General features: G+C 52.6%; 1 protein-coding gene across 13 annotated transcripts; it reads left to right on the top strand.

The window, feature by feature from the left end:
* PAX6 (paired box 6) lies at positions 1-26,297 on the top strand. Of its 13 annotated transcripts, none has more exons than XM_063333216.1 (15): positions 1-162; positions 4,222-4,338; positions 6,906-7,048; positions 10,569-10,645; positions 11,000-11,054; positions 13,799-13,929; positions 14,836-14,877; positions 14,971-14,985; positions 15,750-15,915; positions 20,440-20,598; positions 21,437-21,519; positions 21,789-21,939; positions 22,080-22,177; positions 24,211-24,361; positions 25,225-26,297. In XM_063333216.1, the coding sequence occupies exons 5-15, from the start codon at positions 11,045-11,047 to the stop codon at positions 25,308-25,310; spliced, it is 1,092 nt and encodes a 363-aa protein (XP_063189286.1). In that variant the 5' UTR covers positions 1-162; positions 4,222-4,338; positions 6,906-7,048; positions 10,569-10,645; positions 11,000-11,044; the 3' UTR covers positions 25,311-26,297. The 13 variants fall into 13 exon arrangements, with proteins under 13 accessions (XP_063189286.1, XP_063189282.1, XP_063189279.1 ...); XM_063333212.1 differs by having other exon boundaries at positions 14,971-15,186; XM_063333209.1 differs by having other exon boundaries at positions 2-162; positions 14,971-15,186; positions 22,062-22,177.
* Positions 26,298-26,880: the final 583 nt, after the last annotated feature.

The following is a 26,880-nucleotide window of genomic DNA, read 5'->3' as shown; positions in this document are numbered from 1 at the left end:
ATATTAAGGGAAAGTTAGTGCAAAGGCAGCACCCCTCTTTTGCTGTCATTGACATTTAAACTGTGTGGCAGGTTCTTGCGTGGAAATTGGCGACCGGAGCCGCCAGGTACCTCCTCCCGGCCGCGGGACCGCCGCGCTCGGGCCCTCCGCGCCCGCTGACAGGTAACGTCCCCGCACGCCCCCCCACCCCCCTCCTCACCCCCGGCCGCTCGCCCCGACGCGGGGCCGATCCCTGCCGCCGACGCGACGCGGGGAAGGGGGGGGGGGGGGGGGCGGGGGGACAGGCACCCCGACCCCGGGCACCCCCACGCCGCGGGGGGAAGGCGAGGGGAGCGGACTGGAGCCCTGCACAACAGGTGGGGGTGGGAGGGAGCGGCTCCGGACGCTGCCCGCCCGTCGGAGGGGGTGCCCCGGGGTGGAGGGGGCGGCCGGTGATGCGAGCCGCTTCCTAAGCTTCCCCCCGCTCCGTTCCCTGCAGCCCCCCCTTCCCTTCCCGTCCCCCCGCCCCGTGACCCGGGCCCTCGCCGTTACCCCTCTCAGGTGGCGGGGGCAGCTGCAGGTTACCGCGCCCGTCGGGAGGCCCCGCTCCGCTCCCCCCCGGGCCCTGGCGCAGCCGGCTGCCGGCTCGGACCCCAGCCCCCCGGGGCGGCTGGACGGGGATGGGGAGCGGGTCACGGAGGGTCCGGCGCGGCAGGCCCGCACGCCCTCGCGGAGGGGCGCGGAAAGGCGGGAGGGCTGCGGGGAGGGGAGGCGGGCTGCCGTCGGGGGCCGCGTCCCGGCCGCTCTTCCCTGGGTAACGCCGAGGACTCGCCGGTCGCCGCGGAGGCTCGGTCGCCCTGCTCGGGCTGGGGAAGGTCCGGTAGCCGAGAGGCGACCACCTCTCACCCCACAAACTCAGGCTTGCCTTCCCAGCCCTGGGTGCATCTGCTAAATCAGGGCGTCAGTGGGAAAGAGAGAAATACCCTAGAAAGGTCGCTCTTCCTCCGAAATAACACGAAACAAAATAACAGCGTAAAACCTAAGACACCGCTTACCTGTCCTCGAGCATCTCCAAATATTCCTTACGGTTCGTTAGCGGGAACGCTCCCGGTGATGCTTCAGTATAATATACCGGTAAATGGACATTCTCCTTCAGTAATAAATCAAACACCATCTATCTCAGATCCTCCTCCCTAATTAGAGATGTTTATTGGAGATGGTGTTTATCCAGCTGTCATGCCGAGAAAAAGCTGTGACATAATTACCTCTGACCAGATAGTCTTTTATATGCATATCTCGCTGACATATAAAGCAATCGGTTTGCATTAAAAATGACAAGATCAAATGTTGATTTTAGCCGATATAATAATATTTCTGGTCATTAAATTAATTGAAATTCAACTTTCAGGCTCTCCAAATTACGAATCTTGCGATTTAAACTTTTTTTTTTTAGGAATTAAATGAGCGGCTCCACCAAAAGGATGGGCAGAGGGAAACGCACCCTGCAAACTTGCCGCGATAAATCTAATAACGCCACTAAAAGAAAAAGAGCCCTCGACCCCCTCAGCCTAATACCACAGTTGACGTGAAGCCGGGGAGTTTCTCTACCTCTTCCTCGTGCTTTGCCAATTTTAGGTTTTGCTGCTAATTCGGGAGGCCAGGAGAGCCCGAGGTGGGGGAGAGGCGAGAGAGGGACCCCCTCCCCCTTAACCGCGTTATTTTTAAAGCCCGCACCTCGGCGGGGCCAGCGCGATGCGACGCTGGTTCGCTTGGTTTGGTGGCATTGGCAGCGCCTGCGGATCCATCTGCGCGGGGCTGCGAGCGAGCCCTGATAAGCTCGGAATTACTCTGTAATTGAAAATATATTTTTTGGGAAAGGCTGGTTTTACAAATATCAAGGGTGTAGGCTTTTGATCCTTTCTGCTGCCTGTGTTCTCCAGTTGCTAATAAAACTCGCATTGAGCTCCTTAGTGGCTTGATTAACAGGCAGATTAACTGTTACTGGGGTTTTGAACAGCTTGTCCCAATCAATAGCATTTAAAAAGCCCGTCAGGATGCGCTAAGCTTCCACACCCCCCTTCTTTTCTGAAGGCTTTTCGAGCGGGTCCGGTTGTATGACACTTTTCACATATCTATAATCAAAGGCTTTCGTGTACAGAAAGATGTATATTCGTCTTCCAGTTTCAGAGCGACTACGGCAGGGTTCAGAAAACCTTTTTTTTTTTTTTTTTTTTTATCCTGGCACACAAAGCTGTGCCTTATGCAAAAGGCCAACATAAAAGAGGTTAAATCGATTCCAAACTTTTTGCAGATTGTTTATAAACTAGAAAAGCTCCACTTAACTCAGTGTCCTGTGCATTATAGGTTTCAAACACTGTCTCTACATATACAAATAGGCATTAAGTGTCCTGAAGGCAAAAGCATTGTAGTCTAAGACGTCAGGATTTGTGTATCTCTTCAGTTTTAGACCGAACTGGACAAGAGGACTTTAAGCATTTTTCTGGGTATTAAAAAAGGTAGTTTGCAGCCCAGATATTAATACAACGAGACGATACCGGAGTCTCTAACTCAGCACTTTCTGCTTTCAACACCTAACAAAACACGAAAGGGAAACAAACGCTGCTGCTTTACACAAATCAAAACCCAGGCACGAGATCATGTAAAAAAGTGAAAAATTATTTTAATTAGGAAAAACAACAACCAAAAAAAAGCCTTGACGTATATAATAGTTACTTACCTTTTTTAAAAAAACCTTTTTTAAATTATGTTCTTTTTTTTTTTTTCTTTTTGTTTGGAATAGTTACCGGGGAAAAAAAAAAAGGAGGTGAGAAAAAACAGATGCAGGAAAATGTTAGTTACAATAATCCTGTGTGGATTTTAAAGTAGAAATCTTCTAAAGGGTGTCTCAGTCCGCGCCGAGAGCCAGGGCCGGGGCCGCAGGGTCCCACGGCGCACCTCGGGCGGGCGCGGGTGTCGCCGGCGCATCCAGCACCCGTGGGAGGGGGGGGTCTGGGGGTGTCTGCCCTTGGAGGAGGGCAGGGCTTTTGGGCAGGGGTAACGCCAAGCACCTCACAGCACTGCTTCTCCTCCCTCTCGCCTCATTAAAAAAAGGCGAGCGGAGCATTTTTGAAAGTCGAAAAAATCACTTCCTTAAAAAAAAAAATAATTTAAAAAAAAAAGAGGAAAAAAAAATAGGAGGGAAAGGAAAATCAAGCGGGGAGGGTGACAACCTTCTCGGTAGGGCGAGCAGCGGCTGGAAAGCTGCTAGGTGAAAAAGAGGAAAAAAGAGAAAGAAAAGCCAGCATTTCCTTTGGAGGTGTCCAGGCACGGCAGTCCCGGCAGGTCCCCGCTACCCCGGCCGGGCACCGCCGCCGGGCAACGCTGGGGCTGGGGGCGAGGGGGCCGGGGCCGGGCTGCCCGCTCCTCCGAGGGGGCGGGCAGGGGGTAACCGGCGGGGGGGGGAGCGGCGGCGGTGTCGGGCCGGGCCCGCTCCCGCGCAGCCCCTCCGCCGCCGCGGGCGGAGGTAAAATGGCGGCGCGGAGCCGGGCCGGACCCCGCGGAAGCTCCGCGCCGGGACAGACCCGGCTCGGCGGGACGCGACGGGGCGGGCGGCCCCGCGCAGCACCGCGCACCCCCACTCCGCGCGCGGCCCGCCCCGCTGCTCTTCCGTCTTCTCAACTTTCGCTCGGGGCTCCCGCTTCACCGGCGCCCCCCCCTCGTGACGTCACCGGCTTCACCCCTGCCCTCCCCTCCCCTCCCTGCCCGGGTAATTTTTTTTTTTTTATTTTTTTTTTTTTCGGCTGGGGGGAGCGTTAAAAGTTTTTTTTTAGGGGGGGAGGGAACACAAAACCCGCTGCGCCCGAGGGGAAAATAGCAACAAGATTACGGCTGCTTTATTCTGGCGAGGAGGCGTAAGAAGGTGCTAATCCAAGGGATGGCTAATTGAGAGCTTGTAAAAATGATATTTGCCTGCGATTTGGGACAAAGTGGTTTCTCTCTTTTCCCCCCTTTAACGCCCCGTGGACGAGAGTAAAAAAAAAATCGCTCGTTTTCTAGAGAGGGAGTGCAACAGGAAAAAAACACCACCACAAAAAAAAAGCAAGAAAAAAAACCAAAGCAAAGCCCACGGACACGACTGACTTCACTCCAGAAAAAGGACTAGATCCCAGCTTTTTTAATCCCTTTGGAGCCTCCGAGATTTGCGCGAGTTTACAAACCGCAGCCTCTTTCTCTCGCCTGCAGGATGCGTGCGGCGGGACGCCCGGCCTCGGCCACCGGCAACTAGGAGGGCACAGCCCGGCTGCTCCGCGGGACGGCTCGCCGGGACTCGCCCTGGAGGGGGACACAAGCGGGACGCCGGTTCGTACTTTATTTTGGCCCTTGTTTTGTGTTCGGTTCTCTTCCGTCTCTCTGAAAGTTCTCCTCGGCGCCCCTGAAATGATGTTTGGCCGCGGGCAGGTTAACTCAAAGGGCAGCCGGTACTTTGGAAAGTTTTGGGGAGGAGGAGATGAGGCGAGCGCGGGGAACAGGCGGCTGCCGGGGGAAGGGAGGGGATCCTGCCCGAGCCCCTAATTTTGTCAGAGCCCCCCCGCAGCCCCACGGCTCCTGCCCTGCCTTACCTTTAGGGGAGATCCCATCACACCCAAATACTCCCGTGTGTCCATCGCGATGTTCGGCTCCGTTTCTATAAATATGCATGACTGGGGGGAGGGGGGGCAACAACAAAAAGCCCACCAAACCGGCAGGTTGTTTTAGGCCTGGACAAGGCGGCGAGAGCTGAGACTGGCCCGGGGGAGCGGCCCCCGGCCCCTCGCCCCTGCAGGTGGGGCCGGCCGGGTCCCGGGGCTGGACGGCCGGCGGCTCTCCCTTCCCGCAGCCTCCGCGGGACAGACTCTGCTCGTCCCGGTGCCGGCTCCGAGGGAGGGCCGGGGAGAGGCTGCCCGCCTCGGCCTCTGCCTACCCGGGCCTCCCCGGCGGGCGCGGAGCGGGGGTGGCCATCGCGGCACCCCGGCGTCGGGGGAAGGGGAAGGGAAGCGAGCGGCAGAGGGGAAGGCGGCAGTCTCTTAAGAGCCCATTTTGTGCTATTAGGGAGCTGTGGCAGCTTCTCGGCGGGACCGGGGATGACAGTGCATGACGGCCGGGCAGCCCATTATCCCGCTCCCATTGAGGCGCCCTTTCACTCACATGCAAACTCCTTGGCAGAGTCGTTTGTCTCCTCATTGTACTTTATTTAAGAATGCAATGGTTGTCAGGGCTCTTATTCAATTTCAAGATACTTTATTGATGAGCTTTGACTTTTAGCACTTTTCACATGTCAAGAGAAGTCAAGTGTATGCGGCTACGACTTCATTTTATGCTTTGCGCGTTCATACTCTCCACTTTCTACCGTGGCTCTTGGAATTTCTTTTTCCTGTCCCTTCTTCTTCCCTTTCTTTCCCCCAAGGCTTTTTTTTTTTTTTTCTCTTCCCCCTGTGCCGACCCCCCTTCCCTCCCCCCCCGGACCACTCGCCATAACCGATTGGGACACCCTGAGCTCGGACTGGTGCTCCCAGTGTAACCTTAAATGCATGCGCTGAGGGGTTGCTTTAGAGTTTACTGAGGTGTGTCTTAATAGTCCGGCATTCAACAAATGTACTTGTGGTGTGTGGTCAGAGCAGCAAAGTCATTTACTTACTTTCCCCCTCGAGTTTCTGGCAGCCGGTGAAGGGGCTCCCTTTGCAAAAGGCGGGGGGGGGGAAGCCCCTTCAGCGACCGGGCACAAAGCAGCGGCGCTGCCCAGCGCTCGGCCGCTGCCCGCCCCCGCCGCAGCCTGCGGGACACCCCCCCCCCCGCTTCCATTCGCGGTCTCTTAAAAAAAAAAAAACAAAAAGAAAAAAAACAAACCAACAAAACAAAACAAAAAAACCCCAAACGAGTCCGGCAGCCCTTAGTCAACAAATGGCACGTGGGAGAAGTTTGTGAGTGTTTGGTAAAGGACTCTTCAGGGCCTTTCACAAGAGCCCTCAATACACAAAGTAAATGGTGTATTTGCTCTGCTCTTTCCCGGCCGGGCAGAGCCTCCCGCTCCCCGGCGCTGGGAGCGGGGAAGGGGGGGGGGAGCTGCCGGCCTCGGGGAGCTCCGGCCGATTCACCGCTGACAAAGCGCCTGTCTCCCAAATATTTATGTCTTTACCATTTGAATGTTATTTTCCCCTTATCTCCATTGTCGGACGGGAGCGAACTGTTTAAATGCAAATTGACCTTTTCCCCCCCACTCCCCCCTTTACCCCCCTCCCCCTCCCGCCTTGCCCCCTCCCCCCCCCCCCCCCCATCTCACCCCCCCAACCCGACCTGAGAACGCTCCGGTTCCCCGGGGCCCGGCTCGGGGGAGGCCCGTAGCTGGGAGGCGGCGGAGCCCGGGGCCGGGCGGCGGCGGAGCCCTGGGCCGGGCCGGGCGGCGGGTGCGGAGCCGGAGCGGGGAGCCGGGAACCGGGAGCCGGGCCCAGCGCATTCATATTCAAACGGCTGGGCCAATTGAGCCGTTCCCGGCGGCGGGCGGCCAATGGGCGGCGGGGAGGCGCTGGCGTTGCTTTGCATAAAGCAATATTTTGTGTGGGAGCGAAGGCAGCATTTGCATGTTGCGGAGTGATTAGTGGGTTTGAAAAGCCAGCCCCGGCTCCGCCGCATTTCCCGCTCTGGTTAAGGCGCAGGGAGGAAGTGTTTTGCTGGAAGATGATGACAGAGGTCAGGCTTTGCTAATGGGCCAGTGAAGAGCAGTGGAGGCGAGGCAGAGACCAAGGCACACATACATTAATACACTTGAACCATCACCAATCAGCATAGGTGTGCTCTGTCTCTCTCTCCCCACTTCACTCACACACTCTTTTATCTCTCGCTCTCCAGTCACTGACAGCCCATTTTATTGTCAATCTCTGTCTCCTTCCCAGGAATTCAAGATCACACAACCAGCAGCTTCAGTGGAGAAAAACTATTTTGCTGGCAACTCTTTTTAAAGCACCATCATTTCAAATCAGTGCGCTTTTAAACTATTGACAGGAGCTTTGACAACAAGACAGGATGCCTCATAAAGGTGAGTCTGCTCATTTCTTCTCCCAACTTCTCCCTCCTTGCATTTTAATATTATGCAGGGCTCTCGCTCTCTCCTCCTCTCTTTCTCTCTCTCTCTCTCGTATTCCCATTTGCATTCCGGAGAGCTTCCCAGGGAACTTTCCAGCCCAGGAGCTCACAAACTTTCTGCCTTTCACATAAGCCCGTGTCCTCTGGAAAAGCTAAAGCATCTGACTCGGAAACCAATGCCAACACCAGCAGCAGTTAATTCCCACGCAGCGTTTGCTGGGCAGGGAGACCACAAGCGCCGGTGCCCGTGTTGCCGATGCTGCCGGTAGCCCCAGCCCGTAGGGGCGGCGGGGCCGGAGCCCGGGGGCCGGTGGGGGCCGTTCCTGCCGCCCCGGGCGGTCGCCCGACCGGACCCGGGCTCCGGCCCCACGCCACGCCGCGTGGGAGGGAGGGAAGCGGCGCCTCGTTGCCCCCGGGGGCGGCCCCCGTCCGCGTCTCTAGCTTTGTGTTCCCGCGGTCTCGAGTAGGGAAGGATCACCCGTGATGGTGGGCAAAAAGAGGGAGCGAGCGGACGGGAGAGTTGCGTGGGGGAAGAAAAAAAAAATTTTAAAAAAATAAAAAAAAATGAAATCACATCCTAGGCCAAGTCAGCTCCCAGGCGCGGTACAGGCGGGGAGCTGAGCGGAGCTGAAGGGCTGTCAGCTTTAATCAGCCACCCGGGGATCTTCCCAACTTGTCCCTAGTGCCGGCAACTTTCCCAGCTCCGGTAGCGGGAGAAGCGCCGGGGGCGCGGAGCCGTCTGCACCGCGGGCCCCGCCGGCCGCCCCGCACCGCCCCGACCCTCCTCGGCACCGGGGCGAGCCGTGGTCCCGGTTTCGGGAATTTTTTTGCTGCCTTTTTAAATCGTTATGCTTCAAAAATATTTTTTTTCTTTTTTAAAAAAACCTAATCTCGCTTATGTCTGCAAGAGCCTTGTAATCACCCCTTTGATCCCCCCGCCCTGCGATCCCCCACATTAGCAGAGCTTTTTTTTTTTTTTTTCTTTAAGAAGTTACAAACTCTTCGCCGTGAAAAAAAAAAAATTGCTCCTGGGAAGCGCAACAATAAACTTGATTCTTTTTCCTCTCGCAAGTGCAATTGGAAAAAAAACTGGATTTGAATTTAACCTTGTAACGCTTTGCACGGAGGTGTTACATGGACGCGCAGAGCAGGAATAATTTCTGAGAAGTTTAAAAACAAACTTTCTCGAACGATTAAATGTACCTGGCAGAGGCTGTTTTGGAAAAAGACCACAACGTCCTAGAGAAAAGTGACTGTATCTTCTCCATTTTAGGGATATAAAATAATAAAAGTGGCCCTTGACAATAAATGTTTATAGCTGCTGACCTTTACCAGCGCCTAATCGCAAACCGATTCGTTTTTATCTTTTTCTCATTTGCCCCGGGAACGCGAAACTTTGTCATCTTAATGTCTAATTACGGTTTCAGCGGGAGAGAAGGGAGGGAAGCGGGGGTGGAGGGGGAATGCTGTCCGCCATCAGATTATATCAAGATTTCGAGATTAAAAACCGACTTGCAGATTAGGCCCGGCCTGTGAGGACACGGCGAATTGCATTCCCTCCCTGGCTCGGGAGCTGGCCGCGTCCCGCCGGCCCGGCTGCGGCTCCGCAGCTCCCCGCGGGGGAGCGGAGAATTCGGGTTACGGCAGGGAAAAAGCGATTTTGCGAGCGTTTTCCTTGGGGGTGCGGGTCCGCCGGGCCCGGCCTGGGGATGTCGGGCCGGTTGCTGGAGGCGTTAGAGAGTTGCTGAGCAGAACGGCAGCTCCCTTGCCCCACACCTCCTCTTACCTTGCTGAAGCACTTGGCTACCCTCGCCCTCTATTGTAAAACGCTTTCGGCTGTGTTTGAGGTTTGGTTTTGTTTTGTTTCGTGGGTTTTTTTTTTTCCCCCTCTCTCTTTTTCTTTTCTTTACTTCCCCCCCCCCTCCCCCTTTTAAATCCACTCATTGTCATTTCTGAGGTCCGTGCTGGCAGAGCTGAGGGCTGGAAGTTTAATGGTGTCTTTCTGGCTGGCTTCTTTAACCCCGTAGGCCCCAGGTTTATGAGTTGTGCGTGAAATATGTGAGGAAATTGTGTCTGAAGAAGTGGGTTTCCCGTTCGGTGTGTGTCTATGCAGACGTGTTCGGTGTATTAAAGGGATGGCTTCACGTTCAGTTCAGCTGAAGGAGATATCGCCACGTCTCCATTGAAGTACAGTGTAGCTTGCTCTGCTGCTAATCAGGTAGCTCTCCAAAGAGCAGTAAATATTTACCAGTTAAAGTCTTCATGCTGCGAGAAAGTACTTGTTTGATGTTTATTTTTATGGATTTAAGATTACTAAAAGCTACTTAATAAATTATACCATGGCTGGTCCTGAATGGGGAAACGTGCCTCTTTGAATCCTCCATCATATGCAGGAAGAGTAAAATTAATATTCATTATAGGTGCAAAAGAAAGAGAATGAGTATTTTTAGGCGAAAAAAAAGGGAGAGAAAATGAAGGCTGCGACTATTTCATTATTTTACCTCCTTTTTTTTAGCAACCCCCTTGAATGGGCTCTTTATTGTAATTGTCCCTCCCCAATTGAGCACCCCACTGAGCTGTTGTATCTTTTTACAACCCCTAACAACTCGCACCAGTAACACAATTACCGCCAGATATTTATAACGAGAAATTACTTTTCCATTTTCACCCGCGACGATTTCAAATAAATACATGGGGGACGCATAAATAAATAAATAAGTGGCCCAGGGTGGTGATGAAGGGGGGGAAGAGGGAAGGAGGGAGGGAAGGTGGCGAGAGGAGGAGAGAGGGAGCAGGGGAAGGAGGGAGGGAGCGGGGGGGGGGAAGAGAAAAAAAGGCGCTGGGGACTGTCCAGGCGCTGGGTCAAGGCAGGCACTAATGAAGGGAGAAGGGGCTTGTTTCTCTGCTCTTTGTAAGTTGGAGGGTTGTTGGTCCGTTGAGTTGGGAAGCTGCGCGGCCGGTTAAGGAGCCTGGGTTTCTGCACTCGGGGTTTGGGTAGAGGAGCAGAATGGAGGCCATTGTTCGCTTTCTGTAGGCTTTGTTTAACAGTTCTCACCCCCTCCTGTTCTTACTTTTTAAAGCAGTGAGGCGAGGTAGACAGCGTGTGTCACAGTACAGTGAAAAAGGGGAAGATCTAAAGACCAAAAAAGAAGTTAATCACAAGACGGGGAGTTTGGGGGAGAAAAAGTTGCTAGTGCCGCGGGGAAAGGAGAGGGAAAAAAAATAAAGTAAATAACTCGAGGAAATACCCGGAGGTAAAAATGGAGCCCCGCTCCCAGCAGGCAGGACAGCGGGCGGAGGTCCCCCCCCCCACCCCCCCCGCCGCCGGTGCCCGCGCAGCCCCCGCGCAACCTCCGCGCAGCGCCGCCCGCCCCGCTCCTCTCGGCTCCGCTCCCCCCGGCCCGGCCCGGCCGGCACACCTTCCCGGCGTCGCTCCACACTTTTTTTAATGTACTTCTTCTGCTTTGTCCTAGAGGGAAGACTTTAACTAGTGACACGCAGATGTGCGAGTCCCTAAATTGTATGAGAGGACAGTCCACCCCGCTTTCAGGCAAGTTTAAAAACATGACTTCGGACTCTCTTTGTGATTGTTGTCGCGCCACTTAATACACCACCTCAGCGAAGGGCACTAACGACGAGGCAATACGCCACCTGCATGCAATTAAAACGAGAAACCACTTGGCGGGTTGCTTTTCTTAAAAAAAAAAAAAATTTTTTTTTTTTTTCGCGTGTTAGGGATACAATATGTACGTTTTTGCCTTGGGATATTAAAGCCCCCAAATCCTTAGAGTAATCGGGGGAAGACGCCTAAGGATAACAAAGTAAGCGTGTGAGATATTAGCCTCTCTGCAGCTTAACCGTGTGCACTACCTCCCCTGATTAACGCCTATTTTATCACTGATAGACTGCTATAGGCGAGCCCCGTGGGATACTGCTCTATCAGCCCAACATGCAGAACAGTAAGTGACTCCGCGCCCCTTCGCGGCCGCGGAGGGCAGGCGGGGGCGGCCGCGGGCGCGCAGGAGATGGGGAGGGAAGAGCGGTGGTCCCTGCGCGGCCGGGTGCGCAGCCCGCCCCGTCGGGGCGCGGGTGGCGGCGTGGAAGGGGCCGGGAGCGCTGTCACGGCTCCGGGGCCACCGGGGCTTGCCCGGTTAGTGGCCCAGGCCCTGGCGTGTGCCCCTACCTGCTCCGCAGCGGGAGTTGGGCAGGAAAAAGCCACCACTGCGCTACGCGCAGTTCCCCGCCACCTCCTGGTTTTATTTGCTTCCCGATTCCGATGTGTTTTGCGGATTATTAATTATATTTTTGGGGGGCCTTTTGTTGTTGTTGCTGCTGATGTTGTTTAAGAGCTCGCCGATGGTCCTGCGCGCCTCTCGGAGGGGAAAGCTCCTGCACAACGCGGGGGCGCACGGACCCGCGGTCGGGCGCGGTGGCGGGCGAGAAGCGGCCTCTCCTTGCGCCCAGGCGGAAGGGGCTGCGCGGAGGTCGGGGGGACGGAGGGTGAGGTCCCAACCAGCCTGGAACAGGCTCCATCTCTCCGTGGATCTTCCGCGGGGTGGGCTCCACGCCGAAGCGCCGCGGGGTTGCGCGACCTCGCGAGGTCGCGCAACCCCGCGGCGCTCCCACGCGGGGGACGCGCTTACCTTGCGCAGGAGCGCGGGCCGAGTTGCGCGGGCCTTGCGTGGGACGGTCGGGCCCTCACCCCCGGTGTTTCTCCGGGCCCTGGCCGGAGAAGAGACCCCCTTTATCACCTCCCCCTCCCCTCCAAATTAGATCGATTAATAAGTTGTGACCCCTCCCGTGTGAGGAGCATCAGGAAAAACACAGGTTTGGGGCGTTTCTCAGAAAACCTCGCGTGGGGATGTTTGTTCGGTTGGGGGTTTTGGTTTTGTTTTTTATTTTTGGTGGTGATGTTTCGTTGTTTGGTGGGTGTTCGGTTTTTGTTTTGTTTTGTTTTGTTTTTTCGGGGCCGCCGCCTGCGCGTCCGTGCGATGTATTTTTATTTATCCTGAGCAAAACCGAGCCCCGGCAGCCCGGGGAAGGGCATCACCTGCGCCCGGCAGGGACGGCGGTGGTTGCCCTTGGCCGTGGCGTGCCGAGGGTTTATGGTAATGGGGGGAAAATGCCTTCACTCGGCCGTTTGGGATCGCCACTGCAAAACGCAGAAAAGATATCATTCGGGTGAAGCCTTTATTTTGTTTAAAGGTCGCGGCGGGCTCTTCAGGCTTTGTGTTAATAACTCCTGGGTGTATATGGTGCAGAGCATCCAAATTGACACCATATGTTTTCCTATTAGATGACTAGCAATAGAATACAAGGCGCATAATCATTGCCACTGGGCGAGATCTACACCGCTCTCCAGGGAAATTATATAATGATTAAGGCTTAACCTTTTAAGTGAAACTTTGATTTTGCGTTCCCCGCTGCCATTTTTTATGTCGGCGAGCCCGTCCGTCCCCCCCCCGAAACGGGCTCCCCGCACGCATTGACGCGGGGGGACGGGGGCTGGAGGAGGTGCGGGGGTGTGTGTGGGGGGGGAAGCCGCCGAGGGACCGTGCCCCCCGGCCGCCCCCCGCCGCCCCGACCCCCGGGGCGCAGGCGGGGAGGGACGCGGGGCTCCGTCTCCCCGCGGTGGGAAGCGCAGGTCGCCGCGCCGGCCGCGCTGCTGGGCCGGGGCGGCAAATTCCCCAGCCCCGATGTCACTTTGAATCCATTGCGCGGGGGAGCGCGCCCCCTCGGTTGTGTCCGCGCAGAGCCCGCGGCTACCTCCAACCGCAGCCTCCCTCGGAGGGAGAGCGAGTAGAGTTCAATCTAGTCTGAGTGATATCCAAATGCGGACAGAAAGGGTCGTTTTATCATGCTACTATTTGTCGTGACGATGCAATTTTCAAAAGCAGAGTACTGTCATAAAGTGACACGCCTGCCACAAGTGCTCCAACTGATCTTTTCAATTAGCCTTCCATGCATGATCCGGGGCGACTTCCGCCTATTTCCAGAAATTAAGCTCAAACTTGACGTGCAGCTAGTTTTATTTTAAAGACAAATGTCAGAGAGGCTCATCATATTTTCCCCCTCTTCTATATTTGGAGCTTATTTATTGCTAAGAAGCCTGGGCTCTTGGAGTCAATTTATCAGGAGGCTCCAAAGAGAGGAGAGCGGAGAGCGCGTAGAGCAGAGCTTCTCCAGGGAGACTTCCTCCAAAGCCTGGAGCTTCAGGTTGGGCACTGGCGAGGCAGCCTCTCGCTTTTGCTTTTGGCGAAGCGAGCTGCGGCTGTGCGGATGCAGGCAGGCTCGGTTGGGGCTGGGGTTTGGGTTTTGGTTGGGTTTTGGTTGCGTTTTCCTCTTTTTTTTTTTTTTTTAATTTTTTTTTTTGGTGGGGAGGAATAGGAAAGGAAAAAAAAAAAAAAAGCAAAGGAAGGAAGCAACCCATGGCGATCCAGCCTGGAATATTCTGGGCTTTCGGGCTGGGTTTTGGGGGTTCGCCGCTGCTGCGGGTTGTGCAGGCGGGGGTGACTTTCGGAGCGGCGGTGGCTCCCGGGGAGAGGCGGGCGAGGACGGCGGCGGGGCCGGCTGGGAGCGGCGGTGTCTGCGCGGCGGGGCGCGGAGGAGAGAGGAGAGGAGCGGGCGCGCGCGCGCGCTGGTGGGTTGCGCGGGGTGTGCGCGGGAGCGGAGGGTGCTATGGTGGGCGCTGTGCTTCCCGCAGGTCACAGCGGCGTGAACCAGCTCGGCGGGGTGTTCGTCAACGGGAGGCCGCTGCCCGACTCCACGCGGCAGAAGATCGTGGAACTCGCTCACAGCGGCGCCCGGCCCTGCGACATCTCCCGGATCCTGCAGGTGAAGGCGGCGGCGTCCCCCGTCCTCCCACCGCTCCGCTCCGCTCCGCTCCAGAGCCGCTTTGTCCACCGCTGGCCGCCAAGGCGCTAATTGCCGACCCCCCCCCCCCCCACACACACACCCACACCCACCATCACCGCCACCACCACCACCCTCCTTCCAGCCTAATAAAACGATCCATCTGCTTATCTTGATTGTTGCTGCAAATAGACCTTTCTACGCGTGTATATATATATATACCTTTTAAAATATTTTCTTTTTTTTTTTTTTTTTGTTCCCCTTTACTTCCACCCGGTGATAACCTGCACTCTCGTTACAGTTAGTTCGCTGTAATAAACTGAATTATACGGCTCGGCATAATTTCAGTTTCCTCTCCTTCCCCTCTCCCTCCCATATTTACTTATGATTTTGTGAGATCTGTATGCATTTGGCGTGGCTTACTGCCTCCTTATTTTTACCTTTTTTTTTCTTCCAAAAAGCGAAAAAAAAAAAAAAAAGAGGAAAAGAAAAAAAAAAAAAAAAAAGAAACCCCCTCAAAGCCACGCTGTTTTAGCCCGGAATCTGTCTTTACGGACACTAACGCGATCTGGCGCAGCTCAGGGGTACATTGTAAATGTAGGTCTTGGTAACCCCTCACTCACCCTGTCCCCCGCAAGTACTCTGTCTAAGAGCAGTGCGGACGATGGAGACTAGTCTGGCTTAGCTATTGTTCGCATTTAAGGCGTATTTTAACATTAATACTAAAAGAATTACGTTTTGACCAGATTTTTTTTTTTCTTCCAAATGTTTTTAAAGTATCACTTTGGTAGAGGGTAGGGCCACGAATGTTTTTTTTTTTTTTTTAAAGAAAAAAAAGACTCTCTAAGTAAGTTCTCATACCATTTAAGGTATATTTTTGTGTTATAGACCCATGCAGATGCAAAAGTCCAAGTGCTGGACAATCAAAACGTAAGCTTGTCATTGTTTAATGCATACTTAAACAATTTTATTTTTGTCTTGAAATTATTAATAATGTGATTTTCTGTCCGCTTCCCTATCCAGGTGTCGAATGGATGTGTGAGTAAAATTTTGGGCAGGTATTACGAAACTGGCTCCATCAGACCCAGGGCAATCGGAGGTAGTAAACCGAGAGTAGCGACTCCAGAAGTTGTAAGCAAAATAGCGCAGTATAAACGAGAGTGCCCCTCCATCTTTGCGTGGGAGATTCGAGACAGATTACTATCAGAGGGGGTCTGTACCAACGATAATATACCCAGTGTAAGTTCATGGAAAAAACCTTCCTGTGTGCTGTGTACAATGCTGGGTAGCCGTAGCGAGCCTCTGCTTCCTTTGTTTTGGTATCAGATGAGAGGATAGCAGGTTCACATCATTTGCATGTGGCAGGGTCAGACGCATTTTTTCATACAGAATCTGACAAATGCCTTTAAGGAGGGAGGAAAAAAAAAAATAAAAAATAAATATGCGGGTCACCCCTGCGCCTGGCGCCTCAGGACTGCGAGCATCAGTCGAAGCCATCACTCTGGTTTTGCAGGGTTGGGTTTGGGGCTTTTTTTTTTTTCTATTTTTTTTTCTCCCTTTTTTTCCACCTCCCGCCCCGTGGTTTGTTTGTTTGTTTGCACCACCACCAGCAGTAAGCGAGTCGGGGCGGCTGGGACACGGCGGTACGGGGTGGCCGCAGCGCAGCCGGCGCTCGGGGAACCCCCTGACTTGCGCCCAGGTCGAGCCGCCCGCGGCGCGGAAGGGGCGCGGGGGTTGCGCGGTTGTCTGGCGAGGAGCGCGCTACCGCACTACCATTGCCTTTCCTGTCCTTTGCCTTCCAGGTGTCGTCGATAAACAGAGTCCTACGCAACCTGGCTAGCGAAAAGCAACAGATGGGTGCCGACGGGATGTACGACAAGCTAAGGATGCTGAACGGGCAGACGGGGACCTGGGGCACCCGGCCCGGCTGGTACCCCGGCACCTCGGTACCCGGGCAGCCCGCCCAAGGTAAGGGACAGCCCGGCCGCCGCTCCCCGGCCCGGGGCGACCCGGCTCGGCTCGGCCTCGCCCGGCGGAGGTGGCCCCGACGCGGGTCCCCTCTATCCCCCTCCCCGACCGCCGCCGCCGTGCAGTTTTCTCGGGACGGTGGCCCAGGGCGTCCCTCCCACCGCCTCCCCGGGCAGGTGGGTGGCGGGGACCGGCGAGCGGGAGGGATTCCAGCCTCAGCCCCGGCCCGGAGGCGGGCAGGGCAGCCCGGCAGCGACCGCCGCGGCCGCCGAGGTGCGGTGCCGACAGCCGGGCGGGTTCCGGGGCTGGTCCCTAACCTCGCCCATCAGCCCGATAATTAGGGCTCCTGCTCGCCGCCCGGGCCGCCTTCCCGCGCCGGGGTCTCCAAAGCCGGGAGGATGGGTCACTATCTCCGTAGGGCTGATTATAGTTCCTCCTCAATGGACCCGAAACAACTTTGTAAATATAGGAAACTGTTTATCCTGAAGATTAATAGGTATTTGTTGTAGGAATGACAAGGGGATAATATGAAGGATAATGGGATGTTACGTTACATACTTAAGATGGTTAATGGCTCTTTTTGAATACGGGCTCTGTTGAGGCTCGGCTCTCTCCCTGGCTGTGGTCATTCCTTTAGAAGAGGTGTCTATATACAACAACCTGCTTTTTGTTTTCACCCCGCAAGGAAAAAAAAATCGGTAACAGTGTGCGGAATATCTGGTACAAAGGATGTTTCTGTCACACGCAAGAATTTGTTATGGGAACAATTCTGTCGCTATGTAATTGCTCATTAGAGATCGTTTTGTTTCTCATTAAGGCGACATGAATAAGCGTCTAGTTGAAGGAGACAGCTGTAGAAATGTTCCACAGGAGACCTCTGGACACGATATGGCACCGCTTGCCAATTAGACATGTCAGTTTTAAGAGAAGAAAACAATCTATGAAGGACACTAGAAAGATAGAGCGGAGCCCTCGCTTCCCCCCACCCCCACTTTGGTATTTTTTATTTTTTTAGTTTTTTAAATTTTGTTTTGCCCGATGTCCCCCCTCCCCGGAGCCGGGACGGACCCTACCGACAGCCGCCCGCCGGCTCGCCCCTACCTGCGGCGCCCGGGGCCGGGCGGGGGCTGCCCCTGTCCCGCTGCCGGCATCCCCGCCGCCGTCGGGGCTCCCCGTCCTTCCTCCTCTGCCCGCACCCGAGAGCCAAACGGCGGAGGGGAGCGCACTTTCCGCCCGTGCGGCTCCAACAGATGCCCTCCGCTCCTGTCCGGTTTTTGTTTTGGTTTTTTTTTTTTGTTTATTTTTTTTTTAGAAAAAGCGTTAGATGGAGAAATTCAGGGTGCCCCCTTGCCTGCCCTCTCTGCCACAGCGCGGTGTCTCCGGGCCCGGCTCCGCGCGGTGTGCGCGGGTGCGGCGCGGCGCGGCGCGGTGGGGGCACACCTGGGGCCAGGCAGCCCTTGGCCACTGCGGTGGAGGCGCCTGTGTCTGGGTGCGTGTGTGTGCGTGTCGGTGGAGCTGCTGGAGGCTTGTGGTGACCCCCCCCCAGTGGCGTGGGGATGAGCGCAGTTTCCGCGGGGCAGCGCGGGCCCCGCGGCGTCAGGAATCCTGGAGCCCTCTCCCAAATTGCAGCCGAAATAAGGCGGTGCGGGTCGGGGCAGGGCTTGCTCGGGCCGGGGGTGCGTGTGTGCGTGGGCAGGAGAGGCGAGGGGGAGGCAGGCAGGCACTTAAAGCATCCGCATCGCAAAATTAAAATTAATAAAATGGATTTCCTCTGGAATATTCATGCTCCCTCTAATGTTTTTCCCTTGCAGGGGTATGTTACTGGATTTTAAGAGTCCATTACTCAAAAAGCATAAGGCGAGGTTAGGTCTCAGAGGGGTACAAATATGGTCTCAATCTGATAAACGCCATGCAGCAGTGAATAAAATAATGGATACATGAGGGCTGACAGAACAAAAAGAGACATCTCTATCCGGGAGAAATTCTCCAGTGATTTAGTGGTTTTAGGGATCACCGAGACACTGTTTCTTATCTTTTTTTTTCCCCTCCCTCTCTTATAAGACTAAAGCCTTCTATAGGATTTAGACACTTTCTCTTTCAACAGATGCTACAATGTTTTGATCCCAGCTCTATAGCTGAGAGGTGCCGCAATTGGTTTGCTATCTTTTTTTGCTTGTTTTCCGCCTCACTGATTAAGACACTAAGAAACTAAGGAATGATTTTATTTCCCAGCGTCTTTTTTTTTTTCTTTTTTTTTCTCTCTCTCTCTCTCTTTTTTTTTTTTTTTTTTTTCCAGGAAACAAATCCTATGCCCAGCGTCAGATGGTCTGGCTATAGGATAATAGGGACGGACATTCACTCGCTTTCTTACGGATTAGGTCTGGAAGGTGGAACAGCCCTATTGAGATCGTTCCTTTTAGGTTTTTTTTTTTAAAAAAAAAAAAAAAGCGGGGGGGCTTCTAAAAAGAAGATATCTTAGTTGTCAGGCACGGGGGTTTTAAATAATCATAAGGGTGTTAAACTCTCGGTGAAACTTTTAGCTGTCTCAAAGGGTCGGAGGGAGATGGGGAGCGCAGGGAGAGGAGGTTGCAAAAAAAAAAAAAAAAAAGCGGCTGCAAAAGTTTAAAAATAATTGAGACGGAGGTGGAAAGAGCCGGGGCTCGATTCGGGCTTGGCCCTGGGAAGCGCGGGCGGTGCGGCTCCGCGGGTGCGCTCCGCTGCCCCGAGCGGGCGGTGCGCTCTGCCCGGCCCCGACGGCGCGGGGGGCGGCCGGCTTTGGGCGGCTCCATCCCCCCGCCCCCCCCAACCCCGACCCTCTCCCCTCTCCCCTTGCCCCCCCCGCGATCCGCGCCGGTCCGCTCGGTGCGGACAGTGATGGATGAGAGCGGTGGCGGAGGTTAAGCGGCGGCCCCCGCAGCGGGCGGGCGCGGCCCCCGGCGCTGCCACCGGCGCTGGGCAGGGCGGCTGCCCCGCCGCGGCGGAGCTCCCCGGGCTCGGCGGCTTTGTGTGCCCCTGAAAGGCAGCAACCCCCCCCTTCCCTTCTCCCCCTATACCTCCCCCCCCCCGCCCCCCCGGCTATTCACCCGCCGCCGGCCGCCTCAATGGGGCTGCGGCCGCCCATATGGTGACCACGGCCGCTGAATCCCTGTGTTTAAATGGGGGAGAAAGTTCGGGTTTTAAAACATTTCAAAGTGGTTGAAAGGGTCCCACCAGATCCTGTCACAATTCCCCCCGAGCTTTGAAGGCCGGGGCCATTGTTCGCCGATTATAAATGATATTACTTTAAAGTTGATTTCCCACAATATTTAAAGGATGTAGCGGGAGTGTCGCTATTTATTTTTGGCGTAACTTTTCAAGGGAATTAGCATAAGTAGCCCATGCGTTCCTCATCCCGTCTCCCCCTTTATGCCACATCAAAACGCCTCGAAAAAATATGCTTTGAAAGGAGAGGGAGAGCTAATTTAGGGACAACGACTTCTCTGCCTCGCCAGAAACCTCCGTCTCTTTGGCCCACGGCAGCCTGGGGTGTCCCCAGCGCCCGCAAAACCGGCTGGCCCCGGGACGCATCCCCGCCACCACCCAAAAGGAGAGCACAATGCAACTTTCCCCCCTGTTCCATGACAGAAATTACATTAAAAGTGGTGGAAATGCCCTAATTAAAAATGTACCGCTTAAATGATATGCCAAACGTTCAGCTGCAGAATAGCGTATTTAGCTAGTTAGTGAACTCGCTACTATTTCTTTTAAAATTACATGTTAAAATTTTAAAAGAAATCTTACTTTTCTCTGGTGCAACACATTACAAAGAATGGACAGTCCTTTTATCTAAATATAAAATTCCATTTTCAGCAATTATAGCCTGTTCTTGGTGATGATATAATTACAGCTGTGCTCAGTAATAGGTGTCAAGGCAATGCACACTCATACAATAGTTGAATAAAACTGCAGAACAATGCAGGCACTTCTAAATTCACAACCTTTAAAATGAAATTGACTGTGCAGAATTCAAATAAAAACTGGATAAATATTTTTTAAAAAAGATTACAAGCTTGGTTTGGTTTCTTAATAGCATTTTCTGCAAACCTATCAACATCTAATTGATTAGATAGGAATTACTGATTATAGATAATCTGAAATACTGAACATCACTATTTTAAATATAGCAATAGGTAAATAAATGCAGCAGACAGAGGAAACTGCCATGGCACTTCAGCAGCGATTCATGCAAAGAATCACTTTCGGGGGAAAGTATTTTTATGAGGGTTTTATTCCAGAGGAAAAACAAAATGAAATTAAGACCAGGCGATCGTAATTCCTTATCTCCGATGTTTGCGATAACGCTGGAAACTGAAATGTTTCCATGTTACCCGTGTCATCAGCACAATGTTGCTTTGATACCCGAGACGTTTTTAAGGGAGGGTGTCAGCAAACATGGCCGAACTTGTTTCCAATCGCGTTATTTCTCTGATAGGGATCTTAAAACACGCGTACCCGCGTTTCACTTTCTGACTCTTGGTTCCACAGATGGCTGTCCGCAACAGGAGGGAGGAGGGGAAAACACTAACTCCATCAGCTCTAACGGAGAAGATTCAGACGAGGCCCAAATGAGACTCCAGCTGAAAAGAAAGCTGCAGAGAAATAGGACATCCTTTACCCAAGAGCAAATCGAAGCCCTTGAGAAAGGTGAGTGACATTTTCCTACTGTCTGAAGCAGGAGAGAAAAGCAAAAATGTGCCCTGGCTATATTAAGAGCTGAAAGGAAGCATGGCGTTCACGTGCCTTATATATATGTATGTATTTTAAGTCTGTGGCTTCCTCCACGCTCTTTTATTCATTGAGCTCCAAATATTCACCGCTGGCTGCGATATGCCCCGAAAAGCTGTTGAAAGGGTTTCAAAGGGGACGTACTCGGGGCACGGACCATACAGAAACACCGGTGTTACATCCCGGGCTCCTCTCCCAGGGGATAAATCTCCTCCCGCTGAGTGTGCCGTACCCCCGGCCGGGCCGCCTTGCCGTACGCTGGGAAGGCGAGGGCAGGCAGCTGGGGGTGGCAGCAGCCCCCCGCGCCTGCCCCCACGCTTGCTGCCCGTCCCCAGCGCTGCCGCTGCCCGGGGCTGGGAGCAGGTGCCCTTTTCCCTGACCGGCCTGGGTACACCTCGCCTCTGACCCGCTGCGCATCTTTGTTCTTATTTTCCGCTGTTATTTAGCGATGTGCCATTTCGCTTCTTGGTGACAGGGTCAGAGCTGCCTTGGGGACCCTCTCAGCAGTGGCAGAAGCCCTCACTGCCGCTTGAAAGATGCGGCATTGCACCCAAGCCTGCCTGCCCCCTGAGCAATGTTCCCCAGCAGGCAAAGCATCCTCCTTCCTAACACACACACACACAGAAAGCTCAGCGTTGCCTTTACAGCCATGTTTCTTAAGAGCATTTAGAGCATAGGCAACGCAGGAAGGACTCTGATTTTACAGTCGGCCACATTAACTCTTTTGCAACTAACTCAAAAATATTTCCTTCTGCAGAATTTGAGAGGACCCACTATCCCGATGTGTTTGCAAGAGAGAGACTAGCTGCTAAAATAGACCTGCCTGAAGCAAGGATACAGGTACTGAGATGCTGTGCAATTATGACTATTATTATTTTTACTATTACTACGTGAATTTTGTTATTCCTGGCTTCTCGAAGCACAGGGCAGCCCCTACTTGTGATGAGATATTTGTCCATCTCCTCCTTCAGGAAAACAGCAGCAGCTGGGGTTTGCTTTCGGATGCTGCTTTGCTGTACTGCAAGCCAACTTTCTATCAGCGTGGCCTTGAGTTATGTCGGGGAGGTCCTCGTAAACTCATTCATGTCTCTCAAACGCTGTATTTTCAGGTGTGGTTTTCTAACAGAAGGGCCAAGTGGAGAAGGGAAGAGAAGCTGAGGAACCAGCGAAGACAAGCCAGCAACACTCCCAGCCACATTCCCATCAGTAGTAGTTTCAGCACAAGCGTTTACCAGCCGATCCCGCAACCAACCACCCCCGGTAATGCCACCAACCCCCTCACCTTCCTCCACCCTCTGGGGAAAATAAGACTCTGAGAGTGCATCGCCAATTGTAACTGCGGTTAAACTAATGTGTTCGTCTATCTGTCTATTCTATTATAGTTTCCTCTTTCACATCAGGTTCCATGTTGGGCAGAACAGACACGGCGCTCACAAACACGTACAGCGCGCTGCCGCCCATGCCTAGCTTCACCATGGCCAACAACCTGCCTATGCAAGTAAGTCCGGTGTCGCTGCTGTGGCACCGCGCTCCTTCGGGACTCGGCGGCCCCTGGGGTGTGCGGGAGCGCGGATGGGGGACCTTCCTCCGCAGGATGGGGGGGTTATGGACCCAAATCCCGCTGCAGGGAAACCGGCACCAAAGGCTTCCCTGGCATCTGAAAAGATGCCCCCTTTGGGAGAATCACAAGGGTGAGGGCACTGTAAGTCCTGGTGCTCAACCAAACCCTTTTCCACGAATTTTAAAAGAGAAAGGTCCTCAAAATTACAAGGCAACAAATCTGTGATGAAAAAGCCGTTTTTGGAACCCCCGCGGTTCACCTACGGAACTCACTGGTGCAGTATTGTGGCAATTGCTGCCTGAATAAGCTGCTGGAGGGATCCGACCTTCTTGGCGTAGGTAACGTGGCGGCGGCGCATTAGGAACACCTGAGAGAGGGAAGGATGTGATTAGCATCAGTGGTTATGCCAGCTAAGCCAGAATTGCAAGAGCTGTCAATCCTCATGCCTGAAAGCATTAGCTGATCACCAGCTGGGTTAGGAAGAAATCTATTCCTTTGGGGTCTGTTTCTATAGACCTTTCAGATGCAAAATTCCTCCTTTTTTAATGGTGGGGTTGGCCTAGGAAGGTGCTGGCCAATTACGGGAGTTTTACAGCTTTGTCTGAGGCACACAGCATTGACCACTGCTGGAGACAGGCGAGCAGATTAGAGAGCCTGACTCCTTCGCTGCGGCAATTACTATGTTACTAATTGCTGAACCAAAATTAACCAAATAAAGTTAGAGTCTCCCAAGTCCGCGGAAAGAAATGACATTGGCTGGGTCGCTATTTCGTGACGTTGGAGGCCGGCGGCGCCGTTCCCGGCAGCGAGAGCAGGCGACAAAAGATCAAAGAGCTGGTATGGGAGGGAATCCTTGGGAAAAACAGGAGGCTCCCGGTTCACTGACGGGCACCTGGGCAGGGACCTGGAATGTGTGAGCCACTCCGTGAAGTCCTGCCGATGTGGCCAACGACGGCGTGATGACCACGCGATGTGTGGAGCGGGAGATTTGGCAGCCAATAACCATCGGCATCTCCCTGCGGATGCGGGGCGCCTTGCTGGTTCTCTCCCAGAGCCATGGCATGTGTGTGCGAGGCTGTCGGTATTTTCGGAGGCGGCGTGTGTCAGGGGACGTGGAGGCGGAGGAAATATGTGCAGACATGTCAAGTCTCGTGTGCTCGGAGCGGGAATTACTCATCCTGCTTTCCCACTGCCTCCCCGTGCCGGGGCTGCACCGGTTCCCGCTCCCCCAGTACCTCGGAGTGGGAGATGGCCCTACTTGGGGCATCCCGTGCCAACCCTCACCTCCTGCCCCCAGCTGCTCTCCCCCCTGGCAGATGGGGTTTTAGGGGTTGGTGTTTAGGTAGATGGAGATGTCTGGTCTCCTGGGATGCTGCTGGCATGGGTTTGGGGTGACCGAGGCTCTGAAGGGGGATCAACGCACACAACGTGTGCGTTGATCCCCCTTCAGAGCCTCGGTCACCCCAAACCCACACGTTGTCTGCGCATACGGGCAGATGCAGGACCAGCCCGTGTGCGTCAGTGAAGTAATTTTTAGTTACACCACTAATAGCTTTTAGTTACGCCACCAGATGCGAGATAAGACGCCAGCCCTGCTCCGTCTCTCTGTGGCTGCAAATGGCAGGAGGCATCTTTCTCCTACGTAAGCGCAAGAGAAGGGCTTTGTTTCCTCGGTTTAGGTATGTAACACCTTCGTTAGTATCTAGATGTAGGGATCTGCCCGTCAACTGCAGCTTGAAAAGGCGCTGGTGACCATCCACCTTGTTTCCGTAGACCAAAAACCCTTGGGAAGAGGCTGCTTGGTTGACCTCCTAAAGAGGGCTTTACATCTAGGTCCCTGAATTTGAAACCGAAGCTCATTTTTCGCTTGTGCGTGCTGCTCCTGGGGGCTGGCACATCCATCCAGAGGAGCGTAACGCCGCGTTTACCTCGGCCGATACCTAACGCTGTTTTGTCCTTTGCTTCCCTAGCCCCCGGTACCCAGCCAGACCTCTTCCTACTCTTGCATGCTGCCCACCAGTCCATCGGTGAATGGACGGAGCTATGATACCTACACCCCTCCTCACATGCAGACACACATGAACAGCCAGCCGATGGGCACCTCTGGCACCACTTCCACAGGTGAGTGGCCTCGCGTTCCCTCCGCCTTTCCGCCAGCGCCGCTTCCTTGCTCCGGCCATCCGGCTTTTCACGTGTATTCGCTGGCAGAAGCCTCTCCCCATGGCTGGGTGAGGTCTCTCTGTTGGGTTTGAGTAGCTGCCGAACCAGGCAGAAGATGAAAATGTATAACCTTGCAGGCTAGAGCAGAAACTCTGATTTTTTTAAGCTGCCGCTGGAGGGGTAGATGAAAGGCGGCTGATGGACAGAGATGGCGTTTGAAGAGCGGTGCAGTGGAAAACCCTTCAGTCAGGCCCCCATCCCGCTAAATCTTCCCTGTATAATTAAATTCCAAAGCAGCATTTTATTTCGCCGTTAAATTTCAGCAGAGATACTCACACCCGTAAAGTTAAGCGTACGTGAAAGTGTTAGAGACCTGGGCGTGTTTTTACCGTGTCTGTGTCAGAGGCCATTTTTTGCTAAAGATTTGAAGTTATCGAAAAGGCAGGGAACCTGCAGAAATATTAACCTTCGCATAAGAAGGCAAAACAGGGTACAAAAGGCTAAGTGTCAGCATAAGCGGGAGCAAGCCAGGTGCATTTTAAAAGAATAGAAATGTTCAGTGTATTTTGGGCTGAATTCCCAGCTGATACAAGTGAGCCGAGGCTCTGGCATTTATCTCAAAGCATGACAGTTTATTTATAACAACAAATCAGTGAGATGTGTGCAGGTTTTTAAAATATCCCACCCCCCCCCAACCGATTCTACAGGCTTATAGATTTCGAGATTTAATACTACAATACAAGCACAAATCTCTGAAATGGTAAAGCAAAAATTGTGCTATGTATAGAAAAACTAAAATATCCATTTTCCCCCTCAATTTTCAGGTCTCATTTCCCCTGGAGTGTCAGTTCCAGTTCAAGTCCCTGGCAGTGAACCTGATATGTCTCAATACTGGCCAAGATTACAGTAAAACATGTGTTAATTCCGTAAATGACTATATGGACAACAGTTGGATGTTCAGCAGTATTTTATAAAGGAAGAATGGCTCTCAGAGTACTTCTGTACTGCAACTGTGCCCTATGCTGTAACACATGGAAAAGACTTTCACATGGACCTTTGTACACTGAAGGCATTATATCAGTTGGAACAAATCTTCATTTTGGTATCCAAACTTTTATTCATTTTGGTGTATTATTTGTAAATGGGCATTTGTATGTTATAATGAAAAAAAAAAAAAGAACAATGTAGACTGGATGGATGTTTGATCTGTGTTGGTCATGAAGTTGTTTTAAAAAAAAAAAAAGAAAAGGAAAAAAAAAAAAAGAAGCCATGATCAACAAGCTTTGCCACGAATTTAAGAGTTTTATCAAGATATATCGAATACTTCTACCAATCTGTTCATAGATTATGGATTGATGTTCCAAGTTTGTATCATTCCATTGCATATAATTAAACCTGGAACAATACGCACTAGATTTATGTAAGAAAAATATCTGTTGGTATTTCCAAAGGTTGTTAACGGCTGAAGCTATGTGCAAACAGGGGTTAAGAGAGAACTTCGCTGAAGAAAAGAGTTTGATAGATAAAAGGTAGATTGTGTCTTCGATATAATCCAATTTGTTTTATGTCGAAATGTAAGTATTTGTCTTCCCTAGAAATCTCCCAGAATGATTTCTATAATAAAGTTAATTTCATTTATATTTGACAAGAATATTCTATAGATGTTTTATACACATTTTCATGCATCATACGTTTCTTTTTGGTCGGCAAGAGTTAATTGTTCTTAGATATAGTTGTACTACTGTTCACAGTCCAATCATTTTTGTGCATCTAGAATTCATTCCTAATCAATTAAAAGTGCTTGCAAGAGTTTTAAACTTAAGTGTTTTGAAGTTGTTCACAACTACATATCAAAATTAACCATTGTTGATTGTAAAAACCATGCCAAAGCCTTTGTATTTCCTTTATTATACTATTTTCTTTTTAACCTTATAGTGTGGTGTTGCAAATTTTGTTACTGTGTTAGGTTAATCTCTTTAAGTTTTATTTTGAATTTATTTTCAGTTTTCAATAAGGAGGGATTCTCAAGAAACGTTTTTATAGACTTTCAGCACTTCCCCCAGCCTGTAATTTGGGCTAACAAAAAGAAGATAGGTTCACGTATCTAATTGCAGCTGAGAGCAGGAGGAGGTTGTTTATTTAGCTCGGGTTTCTGGGGATGCTCTAAATGAACTCCAGAATCCAGCAGAATTTCCAGCGGGGAGTTTGCGTCGTGCCAGTCAGCGGCAGAGACGCGATGCACGCCCGTGTCTATCTCTTGTAATTATACATAAAGTGCGTATAGACACACATACACACAGATATACATTCCTGACTTCTAAAAATTGTTTTTGTTAGGATGCTTAAAAAGGGAAAAAAAACCCCAACCAACCCAACCAGCTGTGTTTTTTAACAGGCTCTTTGGGAGAGTGAATACCATCCCTTTATATTGCCACACAGCACAATCTTAGTGTAATTTTCCATTGAACTTGTAACCTGGT

This window comes from Chroicocephalus ridibundus, chromosome 4, assembly GCF_963924245.1.
Source record: "Chroicocephalus ridibundus chromosome 4, bChrRid1.1, whole genome shotgun sequence".
In the NCBI taxonomy this organism is placed as follows: Eukaryota; Metazoa; Chordata; class Aves; order Charadriiformes; family Laridae; genus Chroicocephalus; species Chroicocephalus ridibundus.
The sequence above is the reverse complement of the archived record's forward strand: the minus strand, read 5'-3'. Positions and strand labels throughout refer to the sequence as shown.

Excerpts from the sequence above, each read along its gene's own strand:
- PAX6 (XM_063333209.1), top strand. Across the intron at positions 20,599-21,436 it reads AATCGAAGCCCTTGAGAAAG|AATTTGAGAGGACCCACTAT; the intron begins GTGAGTGACATT and ends TTCCTTCTGCAG. Across the intron at positions 22,178-24,210 it reads CCAACAACCTGCCTATGCAA|CCCCCGGTACCCAGCCAGAC; the intron begins GTAAGTCCGGTG and ends TTGCTTCCCTAG.